Raw genomic sequence first — 17,225 nt, 5'->3', positions numbered from 1 at the left:
GTTCATAGTAAATGGAGCCCCAGCCGAAACCAAGATATATACGCATCAACAGACGGAGTCATTCCCCGATCTCAAATTGTCTCTCGTTTTCATGAATTTCTAGCTAAGAGTATATCTAATCGACATCCGCCCCTCCGTGGCCCACCCTTGGGTGTAATTACCCATAACTAAGTAGCAAACTCGAAGAAATAATTTTAAACTGGCCATTATCGAATTCTTTCATTAATAATATTGTAATCATCGTCGATGAAAGAGCGTATATAATTGTGGAGTGTAAGGTATAAGTCCATTTATAGGCCCAGGAAGAACATGGCCTCTATCCCAATTAAAAAGCCCTTGAAGAATTACCCTCTTCTTACCGCGGTGGCGGTTCAGCCCATTCCCTCATTCCATTGATCACGAACGCTTCAATCAATAGATCTTTGATATTGTGCGAAGAACTTCAGAGGAATCCTAAAAAAACCGAAAAGGAAATGAAAACCCACCACTTGGAGGAAACCCTCTTGTGAATACATATCCTCTTATTACGGGGACATTTTTTGAAAGAGAATTCAAGCAAGAGTTGTGAGCTTTGTCCTCAACTAGATTCATTCTATGAGGGAAGGGGTGAAAAATGAGCAAAGAGAATAGGAGAGAAGTGGCCCTATAAAGATAGCGCGTGTCTTCTTTTTTCTGTGTGATTTTTTTAGAAAGTTCCCACTCCAAGACGTGTAATTTTGCCTTATATGCGTTGAAGAAATGTTTTCCTCAATCCCAGTTAACTAGTCCTAAACTGGAACACACTCATGCATGTAATACAACTCGCAGGACCACCTAAACCCACTGAAAAAGATGACGAGTCCACTTATATCTCCTCATACAGTCCCTCTTGGGTCGGTTTAGAGAGTTAAGGGGAAGGAGTTGTAATACGCGCGCCTTCCTTAGGACTTCAATTTAGCTCTCAAAAAAAAAAGTGTTTAAAGATTGAGTCTTATTCAACTTAGATATAGTACTTGGAATCTGTTTTTGCTAAACCTAAATGGTTAGTGAGTTAAAAATTTGTTATTTTAACTCATATAAGTAATTATTAAGAGATAGGTTCACTCTCATATATATATCTTTAGCACACGGTTTTAAAAATTTTATGTTGCTCTATCACAGCACAAAAAACTATCAGTTATTAACAATCACTAGCCTAACACCCGTAAAAATAGTTTTTGTATAAATGATGGCCAAAATACCATAATATCTCAAAGTCTGAGAAACATAATTAGCTCACCGACCTGACAGTATAACTCATTCAATCTCTCGTTCTACGTGATCATGATAAAGGCGATTACTTGTTGCTTAACGGTTAAATAGATATAACAAATGTTTGTTCCTCTACCCACTAAATTCAATTATATAAATTATTGGCCTTATATCCAATTCCTAGCTGTTAAAGAACGCCTAACCTCCCGACTGTTGAAATTCTCCTACGTGGGAGTGCCCTGGCATAGTATTGTAAACATACAACACATTGTGAGCTGATGTGGAGAACTAATAATAAAGAAAGATTAATACGTGAAAATTAAGGTACTCTCCTGAGCTCAATATACTTCTATGGTCTAGTTCCCTAGAATCGAGTATCGACCAGAAGAAATCTGTGGTATTGTATGTAAACTTAAGCATGTTATGAGATTATACAAAACTCGAAGTCCATAAGTCTGTCCCAGCTTAAAGTCGGAGAAAATCTATAGAGAAGGTTACACTCCTGTCAGGAAAATGTTCGAGACATTACTCCCTGAAGTGACAAGTACATCAAAGGACGAATGGAATACGCGCTTTTGAAACACATCCCTTCGAGGCTGTCCCAACTAAACGGATATGACAGAGGAACGGCACCTCTGGTCTCTCGTGAACAACATTGCCAAATATTGGATGGTATGACGCTCATCTTATCAAACGAGTGTTGTGAACTACTACAGGGCCGGAGAATGATTCGTGATTCTCAAAATCGATGAGGGCAATATAGTTAGCATTATCCTGCATTCATTGTCGGAGAGCTTCTCCACTTTTTGTTAGTAATACGATTCTAACAAAGTGGACTATTCCCTTATACCACTCTCTCAAAGAGTTGCAGACTACCCAATCCTTACTAAAAAGTAAGGAGAAAAAAGGGAGGCGAGGAAAATGTTTGTCTCATGCACTCTATTTCTTACAAAGGTATCTATCCGATGTTTGACCTCAAGGAACACAAGTTCTGGAACCTTCAACTTTCCAACTTCTTAGAAAGGGGAAGTAAGAAGAATGGTGGTAAAGGGAAAGAGAATGTGCCTGCCTAACCTGCCACCTGTCACCTAGAAGAAGCATCCACGTCGGTGAAAAAAGGAATGGTAGATATTTGCAACACATATACTCAGGAGACCAGGTGGCGGACACTGGAAAGAGTATTGTCCCTCCCTTTTATACTTAGACAAGAGGAGGTATATGGCCTAAATGCCACACCGGACTCGTCAGTGAGCCCCAAGGGCAACTACAAGGTTAACGTGGTGTATTTTACTTGTGTTAGAAACTTGTTTAGTTGGAGAATGATGAATTCTCCTTGGATTAATAGATTTTTCATGGAGTCCTAGCCAACCTTAATCATGTGAATACGTTTCTATAAATCTTAAATACGCTGTACATCTCACCTAAAAGCCCCCGAATTTATGATAGCATTGACATTGACCTTATTTCTTGAGTTGTTTCTGGGGGACCCTGACAGTTGGACCTTGACCTCTTGTAGGCAGTCCGGTAGTTTTATTGAGACTTATTGGCCCGATGAGTAGTAGAGGGCACCAGGTTGCGCCCGATATGTGACGTGCCCTCAACTGGTCGTTTCATGTAGACGATGAGGTAGACGATCGCTGAGTATCAGATGCTCGACTGTCGTTTAACACGGGCATGCACTAGACAAATGTATAGCTATCGTCTAGTGTGCGCTACACAATCATTTACCTAGAGGCATTTACTAAACGATGGGAGCTTTGCCCGGTGGTTTAAGACCCGATTCGCTTGTGAACGGTTTGCTCAGCAGAATAATGTAAATAGATAGTTTTCTCATTCCGGTTTTTTTTTTGTTCATCCCGGTCCATTAATCCATGGTTTTATACTTGTGATGTATTTTTATTTTTGTATTTCATATGGTATGCACATATAGATAAATCTTACCTTAGGTCATGCATTGGTCATGTGTATTCTCTTTATTATAGGTGTTATGATTTAGTGAAGCATGATTTAATTTACGTAAGTGCATGCTCATGCATCATATAATATAAGGGTTATATTTATGTATGCATTACTTATTCAATGTAATATTTATAAATGTTATAAATACTTTATTATGTGGCATGTGTGTTTTAGTTGTTTATTTTATAAATGGTTATAAAATTAAATTAGAACTAAAATATTTAGTAAAAGATTAATATGTAGCAAATCTATCTATAATAGACCTTTTGTTTAAGGCGAGTTCTGTCTAGGCTGGGGTATTTAAGGTGACGGCAGCGGAATACCCCTACCTGAGAACTTACCTAGAAAGGTGATTTAGACATATTTGATACATGCATGCAAGTTAAGGCCAGTCTATTAAAGAGTTTAATGTGACTACTTAGACTTGTTTTATTTCAAAGAAAAAAGTTGTTTTTGAGCAATCTTAATAATTGACTTAGATTATAATCAGTAGCCGGATTGTCTAGGTTAATAAACCCCTAGGTAGAACATTTAGTGGGAGGTACTTGCACCATTTGATGCTTCATTTACACCTCTCACGTTTCTCCCTCATAGTCCACACCGTGAGATCTATCCTCAGTCTCATGACACCCTGCGAGTATCTCCCTAAAGGATGGTGTTTGGGTAGGTTCAATATCAAGGTGGATGGAGAGAATGTTCATAGTAAATGGGAGCAGGAAGTGCCACAACATATCCCATGGTCTCTCTTGTTAGATTGAATAAAGTTTCTACGCATCGCCTCGTGGCACCTTGGGTGTATCCCCCTATAGGATGGTTATTTTACGCGTTTCTTTATTTGATCTCCTGTAAGAGGATAAGGTTACTTAGTCTCTTGGCCTAATATGCTTTTTCCCTACGGTGGGCGCATTAGGGCGAGACTCTGGGGCCGAAAATGAGGGGTTACACTTATACGGAATTGTTAAGGGTTAACAGTTCTGGATCGAACAAATGGTGGCTATTAGGTTCAGTTCCAAAGTAATTTTGCCTAATGGTTGAGAATGTCTCATCCCAGTGAAAGGACATCTTATCACCCCACCAGTGACGTTTATCCTACCTCGCTGGGGCATCATTGCAAAAGTAGAAGTCTTATCACTTAGAGTACTTGGAATCTGTTTTGCTAAACCTAATTGGTTAAAAATTTGGTTTTTACAAAGTTTTATAAAAGGTTATTCGTTTTTTTTAGCAACGGTTTTAAATGGCTACAGCCACTATCAGTTTACTTAGCACCGAAAAATTGAATGGCCAAAACTATTCAAGTTGGAAACATATGCTCACGACGATACTCATCATCGAGGATCTGAAGTTTGTGCTTACGGAGAAATGTCCTCCTATTCCACCTTAGGACGCTACTCGAAATGTACGGGCGGCATACGAGCGTTGGACATGAAAAAAACGAGAAGGCTCGAGCCTATATCTTGGCTAGTCTTAGTGACGTGTTGGCCAAGAAACACGAGTCCATAGTCTCAGCACATGAGATCATGGAGTCCCTGCAGGAAATGTTCGGACAACCGTCTGGACAGCTCAAGCATGAGGCTCTGAAACACATCTTCAGCTCCAAAATGGAGGAAGGCACCTCTGTTCGTGAACACATGCCAAATATGATGGTTCACTTTAACGTGGCGGAGATGAATGGGTCTAAAATCGATGAGGGCAATTAGATTAGCATTATCCTGCATTCATTGTCGGAGAGCTTCCTCCACTTTGTTAGTAATACGATTCTTAATAAAGTGGACTATTCCCTTACCACTCTCCTCAAAGAGTTGCAGACTTACCAATCCTTACTAAAAAGTAAGGAGAAAAAGGGAGGCGAGGAAAATGTTGTCTCATCTTCTAAAAGGTTCTACCGATGTTTGACCTCAGGAACAAAGTCTGAACCTTCAACTTCTAACTCTAGAAAGGGGAAGAAGAAGAATGGTGGTAAAGGGAAAGAGAATGTGCCTGCTAACCTGCCACCTGTCACCTAGAAGAAGCATCCACCGTCGCGTTGAAAAAGGAAAAATAGTTCCACTATACACTAGGACGGACACTGAAGAGGAATTGTCCTCTTAATCTTTTTGAAGGAAGAAAGAAGACCAGCCAAGGCTAAGGCCAAGAGGCAGACCAAGGTAAAATGGCATTTTACTTGTGTTTTGAAACTTTGTTTGTGGAGAATGATGATTCTCCTTGGATAATAGAATTCAGGCGCCACTAATCAATGTATGTTCTTATTTTCGGGCGAATTTAGATCCCGACAGTTTGGAGGCTTGGTGGTGATGACATTAGCGAGTAGGCACCGGGCACGTCGTCTCAACTGTGATAGTGAGAGGCATCAGATTACTTTACCAGAACTAAAGTCTTCTATTAAAATTGTTCTTTGTAGTTGCTGAACTAAAAAGGCAACCTTATTTTTGTAAAAGTGACTTATGTTAGGTATATGCAATTACGCTTCTTTCTTTAAACTGAATAAAGCGTTTATTCATAAGGACGGTGTTGAAATTTGTACAACTAAACCTGGAAAATAACTTGTTATGTGCTAAAAACCGTTAGCCTTAAATTCCTCCATAACATAGAGATGTTAATCTGTCGTAACTCAATCTACAACGCTAACGAGTTTTCTCCAAAAGAAAATTGCCAACTTTGTTATCTTCGATTAGGGCACATCAATCTCAATAGGATTAAGAGATTGGTGGAGAATGACCTTCTAAGCGAGTTAGAAGAAAATATATATTACTAGTGTGCGAATCTTGCCTTGAAGGTAAGATGACTAAAAAGACTTTTTACTGGAAAAGGTTTTCGAGCCAAAGAGCCTCTTAAATGAGTACATTCTGCCTCTTTTGTGGTCCTTTGAATGTGTGAGCTCGAGGAGGCTATAAAGTACTTTATCAATTTTATTAATGATTACTCGAGATATGGGTATGTCTATCTGATGCAACGGAAGTCTGAATCTCTTAAAAAGTTCAAAGTATTTAGGCTGAAGTTGAGAATGCTTTGGATAGACGAATTAAAAACATCTCGATCAGATCGAGGTTGAGAGTTTCTGGTTCTGAGTCCAGAGACTATTTATTAAAGACATGGAATCGTTTCCCAACTCTTGGCACCGGGTACACCTCAGAAAATTGGTGATAGCGGAGAGGAAAAACATAACCTTTTTGTCATGTTCGTTCGATGAGATGATTACACTTCCTTACTAGACTCGTTTTTGGATTTCGCAGTGGAGAATGTTGTATACATTCTCAATTGTGTTTCCTTCTAAGAGTGTTGCGAGAATACCTTTGGAGTTGTGGAACGAGCGTAAAGTTAGTTTACGTCACTTCCGCATATGGGTTGGCCCAGCACATGTGCTTTGGTAAATCCCAAGAAGTTTGGAATCACGATCGAGGTTGTACCTCTTTCATAGGCTACCCCAAAGGTACACGAGGAGGTTACTTTTATGATTCGTCCGAAAAACAGGTGTTTGTTCCACGAACACTACTTTTTGGAAGGAGGATCATTCAGGGAGGCACAGTCCATGTAGTAAATTTGTGTTAAGTGAGCTTTCCAAAGAAACTACTAAAACTTCAACAAGAGCTATTGAAAGACCTGCTTCATTAACCAGAGTTGTTGATGATAGTTCATCTGGTAGGTCGTGTTCCACCTCAAGAAGTTTAGGGAACCTCGACGCACATATGGGAGGGTTACGAACCCGCCTGATCGCTATTTGGGTTTCACGAAAATCTAGATATGGTACAGATTGGCATGTTAGGATCTGTTGTCCTATCAAAGGAAACGAAGGATGTTGACCGGGATGAATGGTCAAAGCCATGAATTCGAGATGAAGTCGATGTAACTTCAACTCGGTATGAGATCTTGTAGATCAACTTGATGGGTAAGACCTATAGGTTGTAAATGGATCTACAACACAAACGGGGTTTTGATGGGAAGGTGCAAACCTTCAAGGCTCCGACTTGTGGCAAAGGGTTATACCCAGGTGGAGGGAGTCGACTATGAAGAGACTGTCTCACCTGTTGCCATGTTAAAGTCGATCTGCATCCTCCTGTCTATTGCAGCTTATTATAATTATGAGATTTAGCAAATGGACGTCAAGACATTTTCTAAATGACAATCTTGAGGAGACCATTTACAAGGTGAAACACAAAGGATTCATTGCCCAAGGTCAAGAGCAAAAAGTTTGCAAACTAAATCGGTCCATTTATGGGCTAAAACAGGCGTTTCGATCTTGGAATATTCGGTTTGATGTTGCGATCAAATCGTATGGATTTGACCAAAACGTTGATGAACCTTGTGTTTACAAGAAGATAGTCAACAGTCCAGTAGTTCTCTTAGTATTATATGTAGACGATATACTACTCATTAGGAATGATGTAGGTCTACTGACTGCAGTTAAGAACTGGCTAGCAACCCAATTCCAATTGAAAGATTTGGGAAGGCTTAGTTTGTTCTGGGTATACAGATCTTTCGAGATCATAAGAACAAAGTGATAGTACTGTCTCAAACATCGTATATTGATAAAATTTTGCTCAAGTACTCGATGCAGAACTCCAAAAGGGGCCTACTACCATTCAGGCATGGAGTCACTTTGTCTAAGGACATGTGTCCTAAGATACCTCAATAGGTTGAGGATATAGACGGGTCCCATATGCATCTACTGTTGGCAGTTTAATGTATATGATGCTCTACACTAGGCCAGACATCTGCTATGCCGTGGGAATAGTCAATAAGTATCAATCTAATCCAGGCCAGGGTCACTGGACCACAGTTAAGAATATCCTCAAGTACCTTCGAAGAACGAGGGACTATATGCTCGTGTATAGGTCTAGTGATTTGACCCTTACTGGATATACGAATTCTGACTTTTAGACTAATAAGAACTCTCAGAAGTCCACTTCAGAGTTAGTATTTACTCTTAACAGAGGAACTATAGTGTGGCAGAGCACTAAACAGGGGTGCATCGTCGACTCCACGATGGAGACCGAGTACGTAGCAGCTTGTGAAGCTACTAAAGAGGTCGTCTGGCTCAGAAAGTTCTTGAAAAAGCTGTAAGTTGTTCCAGATATGTCTAGGCTCATCAACCTTTATTGTGACAATAGTGGTGCTGTGGCGAACTCCAAGGAGCCTAGAAGTCATAGCACGGCAAACACATAGAGCGGAAGTATCATCTGATCCGCGAGATAGTGCATCGAGGAAACGTGATCGTCATGAAGATCGCCTCGAAGCAAAAAAATTATTGATCCATTTGCGAAGGCTCTCTACGTTTGAGGGTCACCTTCAGAGCATGGGTCTATGGGACCGCCCGCGATTGGACTAGGGCAAGTGGAAGATTTTGTTGTACTGGGTTTTTATGCCCTAATTTATTGTTTTGTAACTGTTTGTTTGTACTCCCCACTTCACTTTAGGACAAGTGAGAGATTGTTGGGGTTTGTACCCTAAAGTCTCGTGTCCTATAGTTTGTAGACAACTTTGTAAGAACACTTGTGATGTATAATATATATGATATTTACTTCGCTTCTTGACTTTGCATATTTAGATGTTTTTTTATTTTACCACAAACCAATAAACTTAAACATGTATGTAGTGACATACAAGTAGATCATGTCTTAAGTGACAACCAAAATAGTCTGTAGTATAAGGATATAGGAGAGAAATCTTATCCTAGTAACACTACGGACGCAGCCCGCTTTATGGAATTGTTACAAGTATTATGACTGTCACAGATGGTTTGTAGTGGACATGAGAGCGGGGGCGTCCTATACAAAGAGTTTCTATAAGACCTAACCTCGAAGTGTTAACGTCTCGTCATATAACTCCATTCATGACAAAGACTTCACTTCACTAGGATGACTATAGGTAACATGACCTTAATCCTGAATGAGTTAGGAATTCCTGCCATTGAGGGCGGTCCTTTGATTTACATGGGTGCGAGTGGCCAGAGCGCCAACTTAAACCTACCATTTTGGGGATTCGTGATTTGGGAGCTGGGTACTCAGCTTCACAAGATGGAGTTCACTCCTTCACCAAAGCAGGGGTAAGTAGATAGATTGCTCTCTTAAGGGCTGATCTCGGGGCTTGATCAATGTGGCGCCACACACCTTCTCATGGCCCAAGAGATGTTCACACATAGTAGGACTATGTTGTATTGTTCATTAGAGAAATCAGTGGTACTTAAGGAGTAAGATGTAACTACAGAGGCAAAACAGTAGATTGGTTTTCTGTAATTATGAGCATCTGTGAAGGGTCATCATATTGATCATTGGTTATATCCAATGGACATAGAAATATATTTATGGCAAGAAGAGTTCAACTGTTGGTCTTTAGTGGAATGCCTGGCAGTTAAGGGATGGTGGATATCGTGACCAAAGAGTTTAGTCAGCTATTCACGTACCATTAGAGCTTCGAGTCATAGGTCCATAAGGTCCCCTTGGTAGCTTGGATACAAGTTGAGAGTCAGTTTTTGGGTCAGTTTGAAATGTTCAAATTGACAAAAGGGAGTTTGATTATATATGATATAATTGAACTAGTTAATTATATATGATATAATTAACTTTATGTATGAGATACATTAATTTGGAGGAAATTGGATATAAATATGATTTATATCTAGTGGAGAAAAAAAAATACTATGATTAATATATGAAATTAATTCATAAGTTATGAATATGATGTGATCACACTCATTGGACGGCTAAAAGGGAAATGGGACGATGTCTCCTCTGTTTTAATAATGGATGAGTAAGTTGAAAGATCACTTTGAGACGCATAAATAGCTCACGATGTGTCAAACTTGAGATGCGCGGACATTGTTTTAAAAAGTGTGTCATCGCTTAGAAAATCTGTGCCTATACAATAGTGCCTGCACAATCGCTTACCTATACGATAGTGCTAAGTGATCGCTTAATGATTACACCCTGCGCGCGCTATATACTAAACAATCATTTACCTTTTCCTAAGTGATCGTTTAGCATTCGATATTTACTAAACGATCGTACGTTTAGTTTTTCTACATGATCATTTAGACGATCGCTTACGTTTTTTCTACACGATCGTATACTTATATTTTGTCTATACCATAGACGAGCTTATCTCCTACTTGCTTGATCGTTGTATACGATCTCTCTTCCTCTTTCCTTCTACCCAATCCGAACAAAGCCCACCCTTTGGATTCTCACTCCATGAATACTGAGGGCTCTGAGTGGTGGTGTCATCTATATTTCCTTTTGTCTGTGTGGAGACTGTTCGAGGTAGACGATTGGGTTTTAGATTTGCTGTGAAGAAGAAGTCTTCAACTGGTATGATCTCTCAATCTCTTTAGCATTATGAATGCATTTTAGTATGTTTGAATATATATGTGGTAATTCTATCACAATGAATTGAAAAGATCCACTTCCGCTTGTAGGCACTATTGAATAAGAGTTCCTTCAGTTTTCGCACAAGGACCTTCATTTGTTCCCTTCACCTACATACATGTTTAAGCTATAGAAGATAACCTTAGATGTTAGTTTATTAGTTTGTGGGTTTAATGCTACTAAATGTCAAATAAAACATATCATATTTCATTAAATAAATAAAATATTTGTATAATACAATTACAAACTACATGAGCCTATGAGATTTAAAGCACCAACCCCAACACTATTGTGATCTCTAAGTTTGAGGGAGAAAAAAATACATAAATTTTAGGTCGCGTTTGCTAATCATTTGGTTGTTTGTTTTCGATTTTTGAAAATAAACCTATATTCTCTCAATTTCTTGCCATAGTTTCCATTTTTCTTAAGTAAAAAAATACAGATCTTAGTTTGACAAATTTTTAAAAACGATTTTTTTTTGTTTTTTATTTACAAAACTTAGCTTAGTTTTTTAAAATATTGATAGATAACGATGTAAGAAACTTATAAGTGGAGGGGGGAGGGGTGGATTTTCAAAAACTAAATGGTTAGCGTAAGTAGTTCACATATATATACTTTTAGTTTATATATTAAAATAGACATTTTAAAAGTTTACAAAAATACAAAATATAAAGTTTAAGATAAAAATAAATTTAAAGTTAAGTTAAAACGATCATCAATCAACTGAAATTAAATATATACAATAACTTCCTATCCTGAAGTTCAATCCCTATCCATGTATTGTGAAAATAAAGTTGCTCCCCACAATTCTACCATCCTCGTTTGTAGGAACAATTCCAAAACTCTAAAGGTAGAAATAGCAAAATCGAAGTAATATTCTTTTCATTTTTTGTTCTAAAATGCACAATAAACATTTAAAAGTAAATATTCGTTATTTTTTAAAGATTTTTTTTAAATACCTTCCCTTAAAAAAGAATTTCTTTTAATATAACAATTATGAAAATAGAGAATCAAACTTCCATCCTTTAACAAGAAAATACTATGAAAATTTTACCAAACATTTTTTTTTTCTTTTTCAATAAAAAAACAAGTTACAATGAATCACAATTTTGTTTTTATTTTAAGTTAAATTATAAAAATATCTTTGAACATTGTCATTTATTTTTTTTAAGAAAAATATCGCTATACTTCCGAAAGTTACAAAATTACTCTAAACATTTATAAATATTTAAAAAATATTTCTATACTTTCCAAAAGGGTGATATTTCCTGTGGACTTTAATAAACATTTAAAAAATATCCTTATAATAAAAATTCTTTCAAATATTGCATAAAACTTAGATGTAAATAGTGTAACAGTGGCTTAAAACGAACATTTAGATCTCCAAATATTTTAGATCAATGTTACCTAATTCTAACTTTCAAGTCTGGTTGAAATTCTAAAATATTTCTAATCAATACTAATATTGAAACATTTATAAAAATTGATGATTAATACTTTAACTTTTAAAAGTAAAAAAGTATTTTCAAAACAAATGATCAACTTCAAAAATTAGCCTTTTATTTATTAGAAAAGAAAACCAAGAAAAGAAAACACATGATATATAGAATGAAACCGCACTAAAAAAAATTATAAATTTGGTTTGTATAGTATATAAAAAGTTACAACTTGATCACTATAATTTTAAAAGTTAGAATAGGCTATGATTTAATAAAATTTCATTATCAAACTATAAGAGCCTAATTCAAACTTTCTTTCATAGGAACCAAGTTTGCAATTTAACCAAAAAGAAAAGAAATAATGACAACTTTATGAAAATAGATAATAAATAATAACTTTATAGAAAAAAATATCCTTTTAGTCCATAGGTTTTAGGTTTAGTTTCTATTTAATCCTTTGTTTCAAAATAATTATACTTTAGTCCTTTTAAATTTTGAGTTTTGATTCCAATATAGTCTTTAGGTTTCGATATATTACAATTTCACTATTGAGATTTCAGTTTTGTTTCAATTTAGTTCTTAGGTTTCATTATTTACCTTTTTAAACTCGATTTTTGTTAGATACTTACTTTTCGTTTTAAGTGTTAATGTATATTAGTTAATTTAAAAGAATATTAATTGATTCAGTTTTACTATTTTTCTTGACGATCAAACTTATATATATATAATTGTTTTGAAAGTAAAAAGTGAAGGAATCGAATTCCAGTGGAAGCATTGAACATCATGTCATTAATTTTGATCAAGAATTTTGAAATATAGAGATGACAAACATGAAACTTAAATATGTTTTTCCTACACTTATAACGAATACAGAAAAGATGAAAACTTACCCTTAAAGACTAATTCTTCAAGAAATCCTCTAACAAATTCCTCCGACGAATAAAGACAATACCATTAAGTGTTGCCCACTATTCTCGAGTAAGAACTTGGTTTGTGGGAACCACTTTTGGAAGACTAAGGGAAGAAAATGTTTTGCAAATAAACACTTTTTTATGTAATATGAGAGTATTGAGAGAGTGAGGGAGTTGATTGAGAGACAGCAGAAGAATTTCACCAATTTATCAAAAAATGCAGAGTTTTCTTGCATAACACGTAAGAGAGGAATTAATCCCCTCACCCCACTCTATTCAACTTCCATCTAATTATAGGGGAGTTTAATTTAATTTAATTTTAAATAAAATCAAGTAATATATAATTAATTATTGTATTAATTAATCTTAATTAATTAAATATCTTATATTTAATTAATATTACATTTGAATCATATTCAAATATATTTCCCTCTTATAACATGTAGTTTTAATTAATATCCCATTCACATTAAATTTCATCTATAGTTTTGATATGAATCTCATTTATATTATATTTGAATTTTATTCAAATACATTATTCTCTCATATTATATAATTTAATTTTGAAGCTCATTCAAAATTAACTTTATAATATAATGTATCTATATACATTATATTAATTGTATCATATACAATTAACATGTATTCCCTTATAAATGGAATAATTCAAATACTTCAAAAACTAATTAATCCTTGTTTTACTCTTAGTGAGCTAGCAATGGGACCTAATGGACTTACAGATTAGAAATTTCAATGATTCCAGATTAATTAATTAAACTCTTTAATGAACTAAATTAACACTCATTAACTATGAACCACTCCACTAAAGATTCACAGTTGCACTTTTCGCACGATAGAATATTTATGTGTCCATGGATATAACTATTGCCAGTAAGTCGATCCACGAGTCAGTTCATAATTACAACTAGGTCAAATTATCGTTTTACTTCTATAATTACCTCTTATTCTTTAAGTCTCACTGATCTTCTAATGAACAACCTATTAATGGTCCTACCATAAATAAAATTCCTCTTAGGCTAATGAGAGGAAGAGGCTCCATTGTTCAAGACCTAAAGTCGACATTTAAGGGAACAACTCATCTATTTACCTTAAAGTCGAGAATGAGGGAATTCTATCTTGTGTAGCCATGTTCCTAATTTTCCACTTGGTATTGTATCCAAAATGGTAGACTTATTGAGTCGGTGATACGGGTCACTTTCATTCATACAAGTCAAGGACAAGCCCTCACAAGCAAGAGTCCATAACTCGTAGGATTGAAATTGAGTTACATATGATCATCCTATAAAATATTAATCTCTTTAGTTAATGTTGCCGCAAAGAAAGATTAATTATTTCATAATTTGGTCTTATACAAACTCTTTGTATAGGATACCCCACTGCATGTCTCTACATGAACGAATTAGATCAAATAGTTAGTAACGATTACAAAGTAGATCATATCTATATACTATATACCATTTAGATTATTTTTGAACATGATCCACTTGTATGTCAACCATATACTGTTCAATTTACCTGAATAATCTTGAATTTTAGTTTAATGGATTGAGTTACATAAGTCTAAATATTGAATAAAATGACTCTTTATTTTATTAAATGAGTTTTGTTTTTATACATTACAAACCACGAGGTTTAAGGATTGAACCCCAACAAAAAGACCATACATTTTAAAATTAATAATAAAATTAGGTTGATTAGGATATAAACTCATAAAATTTTCACTTATTTAAGCCTAATCGATGATTGACAACCCAACCGGTTTGGGTTGATGGGGTTTATAATTCTTCAATCGATAGCATTATCGTAATAAAACGTCGAAAGAGCAGGTAATTTAGTAAAAATGAGAAGAAAGAACGGGAGCCCCACCCCCGAGTATATAAATACCTGCCCATCGCCATCATCTCTCCGTATCGTTACGGTTTTTGATACGGAGAATATTTCTTTTGCAGAAAGCGATTTGCGTTTAATCCAATGGGTGAAGAAGGCCAAGTTATTGCATGCCATAAGCAGCCTGAATGGGAGGCTCTCTTAGCCAAAGGCAAGGAATCTGGAAAACTGGTATGGTCTTTTCATTCTTCATATCATTTTCTATATTATTTCAATTGATTCCCATCGAATTTTCGAATTTCACTTTCGATGGTTCCTTTTTCCTGTCAGGAGATTGTTTAATGTCTTGGTACGTAATGGATTCGCTAGGGTTTCTGATCTCTTTAGCTAGTTTAGTTTATATATTCGATTTATCTAGATTGAATGATCGCTTAAAATTGACGAATCTTTTGATCGATTTGTATTCCTCATGATCTCAATTTGAACTTTGATTGCACTATTTTGCGCCAATCGTTCTGTGGTTTTGTATTCCATTTTGTGTTCATTTTTTTTATTCCTGATGTTTCTAGAGATTTGTTTGATAGATTGTCGTGGATTTTACTGCTTCCTGGTGCGGGCCATGCCGTACAATTGCTCCATATTTCTCCGAATTGGCTAAGAATCATCCCGGTGTCATTTTCCTGAAAGTGGACGTCGATGAGTTGAATGTAAGCATATCTAACCTTTCTATTAAATCATATTTTCAACAGTTACTGTTCTAAACAGGATATTGTTGAATACATAGTAGCATGCAATGGAGGCCGATTTCTTTTTGATCACTTGATCCCCTTTAAGCAATGGATTCTTTTTCTCTCTACAGACTGTTGCTAGCGAGTGGAAGATTAATGCAATGCCGACATTTGTTTTTGTGAAAGGAGGGGAAACAGTTCACAAGATTGTTGGTGCTGATAAAGGGGCGCTGTTGAAGAAATTAGAAGAGCTTAAAACTCCAACAGCTGCTGCTACTTCTACTGCTTAGACAAGTCAACTTGGAGGAATGTGTCCTCCTTATTATCAGTATGGTTTAATGTTGATTCTGGTTTCGGAGTTTGTTCTTCTTGTGAATTTCATAACATTGTGTTTAAGATGTTTACTGTTCTTTGTTTCCCCTTAAAGAAGTTTGGATAATATGTGCAAACTTTCAAATATATGATTCTCTGGTGCTTGTTATAAATAGAAGCTGCAGGTTTCATCGTGGAATAAATGGGGCAGGAATTTGTTGAACTCTGAAGTCGCCTGAATTTGCACATTTTATCAGCAGTGTTCCGTAAGAACTTGATAGTACTCTACATACTGATTTTTATGCAGTTTGTTTATTGTTTGCAGTACAGTAACTTTTGAGTAGGTATCTGAAACTTAAAAAAAGATGGGTGTTTCTAACCTTCGATTTTGTGTTTGATAGGGCTTGAAATACTCAATTTTGTGCCATTAGTTTATAATGTTAAAAGTTTTTTTTTAACTTTATGTCTAGTAAGCATGTGAGGGGCTTTTGGTTTGTAGAGTTAATATGTTGGAATTTGTAAGTTTATGTTTGGAATATAGAATTGTAAGATAAAGTTCTTTAATAAATGTGAAAAGTAAAAGTAAAGAAAGAAGAGAAAGTGGAGTCATTTGATAAATGTGAATAGTGAAAAAGAAGAGAAATGAAGTTACTAAGCTCCTGAATGTCTTAGAATATTATTGTAGATTAATTGATCTATTAGATACAGAATTGATTGAAAGTTTAGTGACTTAGAAGTTGTTTGTGGGGCGTTGGTTGGTTATTATAATTTATTGTAGTTTGGGTTATAATAGTTATGTTTCCGATGAAGACTATTTTAGTCGAAGTTACAATCATGTATGTTTTTTTTGTGTGTTTTAGTCTGGGTTATAATCATTTATGTTTTTTTCGTGTTTTATTATGAATTATAATCATTTGTGTTTTTGGTGTGTTTTAGTCTAAGTTATAATAATTTGTGTTTGGTGCAAGATTATTTTAGTAATTATAAAATAGTAAGACAATGAAAGTTTTCAAGTAATTTTACCGAGAACTTCAACTATTATAAGGGAGTAGTGAGTTATAACCCAAATGTCCTCTTTAGTCTAAATCTATTAGATGGGAAGTTTAGAGGAAAAGGAAAGTCATGATTTGCTAAGAATATTTGAAAGTTGTTAATGTTTGGTTTGTTTATTAGCAAAGACCAAAGGGGAATATGTGTGTACGGCTGTGAAATGTGGGGAGGGATTTTGAGTGTGTTTGAAAAGGGATGTCTTTTGAAGAATCACTTCTTAAGAAAAAGAAGATTATTTGCTAAAGAAAGAATTTCAACTTTTTGGTGTGTGATGTTTTGATTCACTTTAACCTCCTTTTCTGTAGTGGGCATGAATTTGATGCTGATATGATGTTTTGTTGAAAAACAATAATTAAATATATGAATGTTGGCAATTCAATTAACTAATGA

At 35.5% G+C, this 17,225-nt stretch overlaps 1 protein-coding gene across 1 annotated transcript; it reads left to right on the top strand.

The window, feature by feature from the left end:
* Positions 1–14,815: 14,815 nt before the first annotated feature.
* LOC120076451 (thioredoxin H-type-like) lies at positions 14,816–16,680 on the top strand. Its single transcript, XM_039030283.1, has 3 exons — positions 14,816–14,976; positions 15,330–15,452; positions 15,605–16,680. Exons 1-3 carry the CDS (start codon positions 14,890–14,892, stop codon positions 15,761–15,763), a joined length of 369 nt encoding a protein of 122 aa, XP_038886211.1. The 5' UTR covers positions 14,816–14,889; the 3' UTR covers positions 15,764–16,680.
* Positions 16,681–17,225: the final 545 nt, after the last annotated feature.

This window comes from Benincasa hispida, chromosome 4 (assembly GCF_009727055.1).
Source record: "Benincasa hispida cultivar B227 chromosome 4, ASM972705v1, whole genome shotgun sequence".
NCBI classification, from domain to species: Eukaryota; Viridiplantae; Streptophyta; class Magnoliopsida; order Cucurbitales; family Cucurbitaceae; genus Benincasa; species Benincasa hispida.
This window is presented reverse-complemented; position numbering and strand designations above follow the sequence as displayed.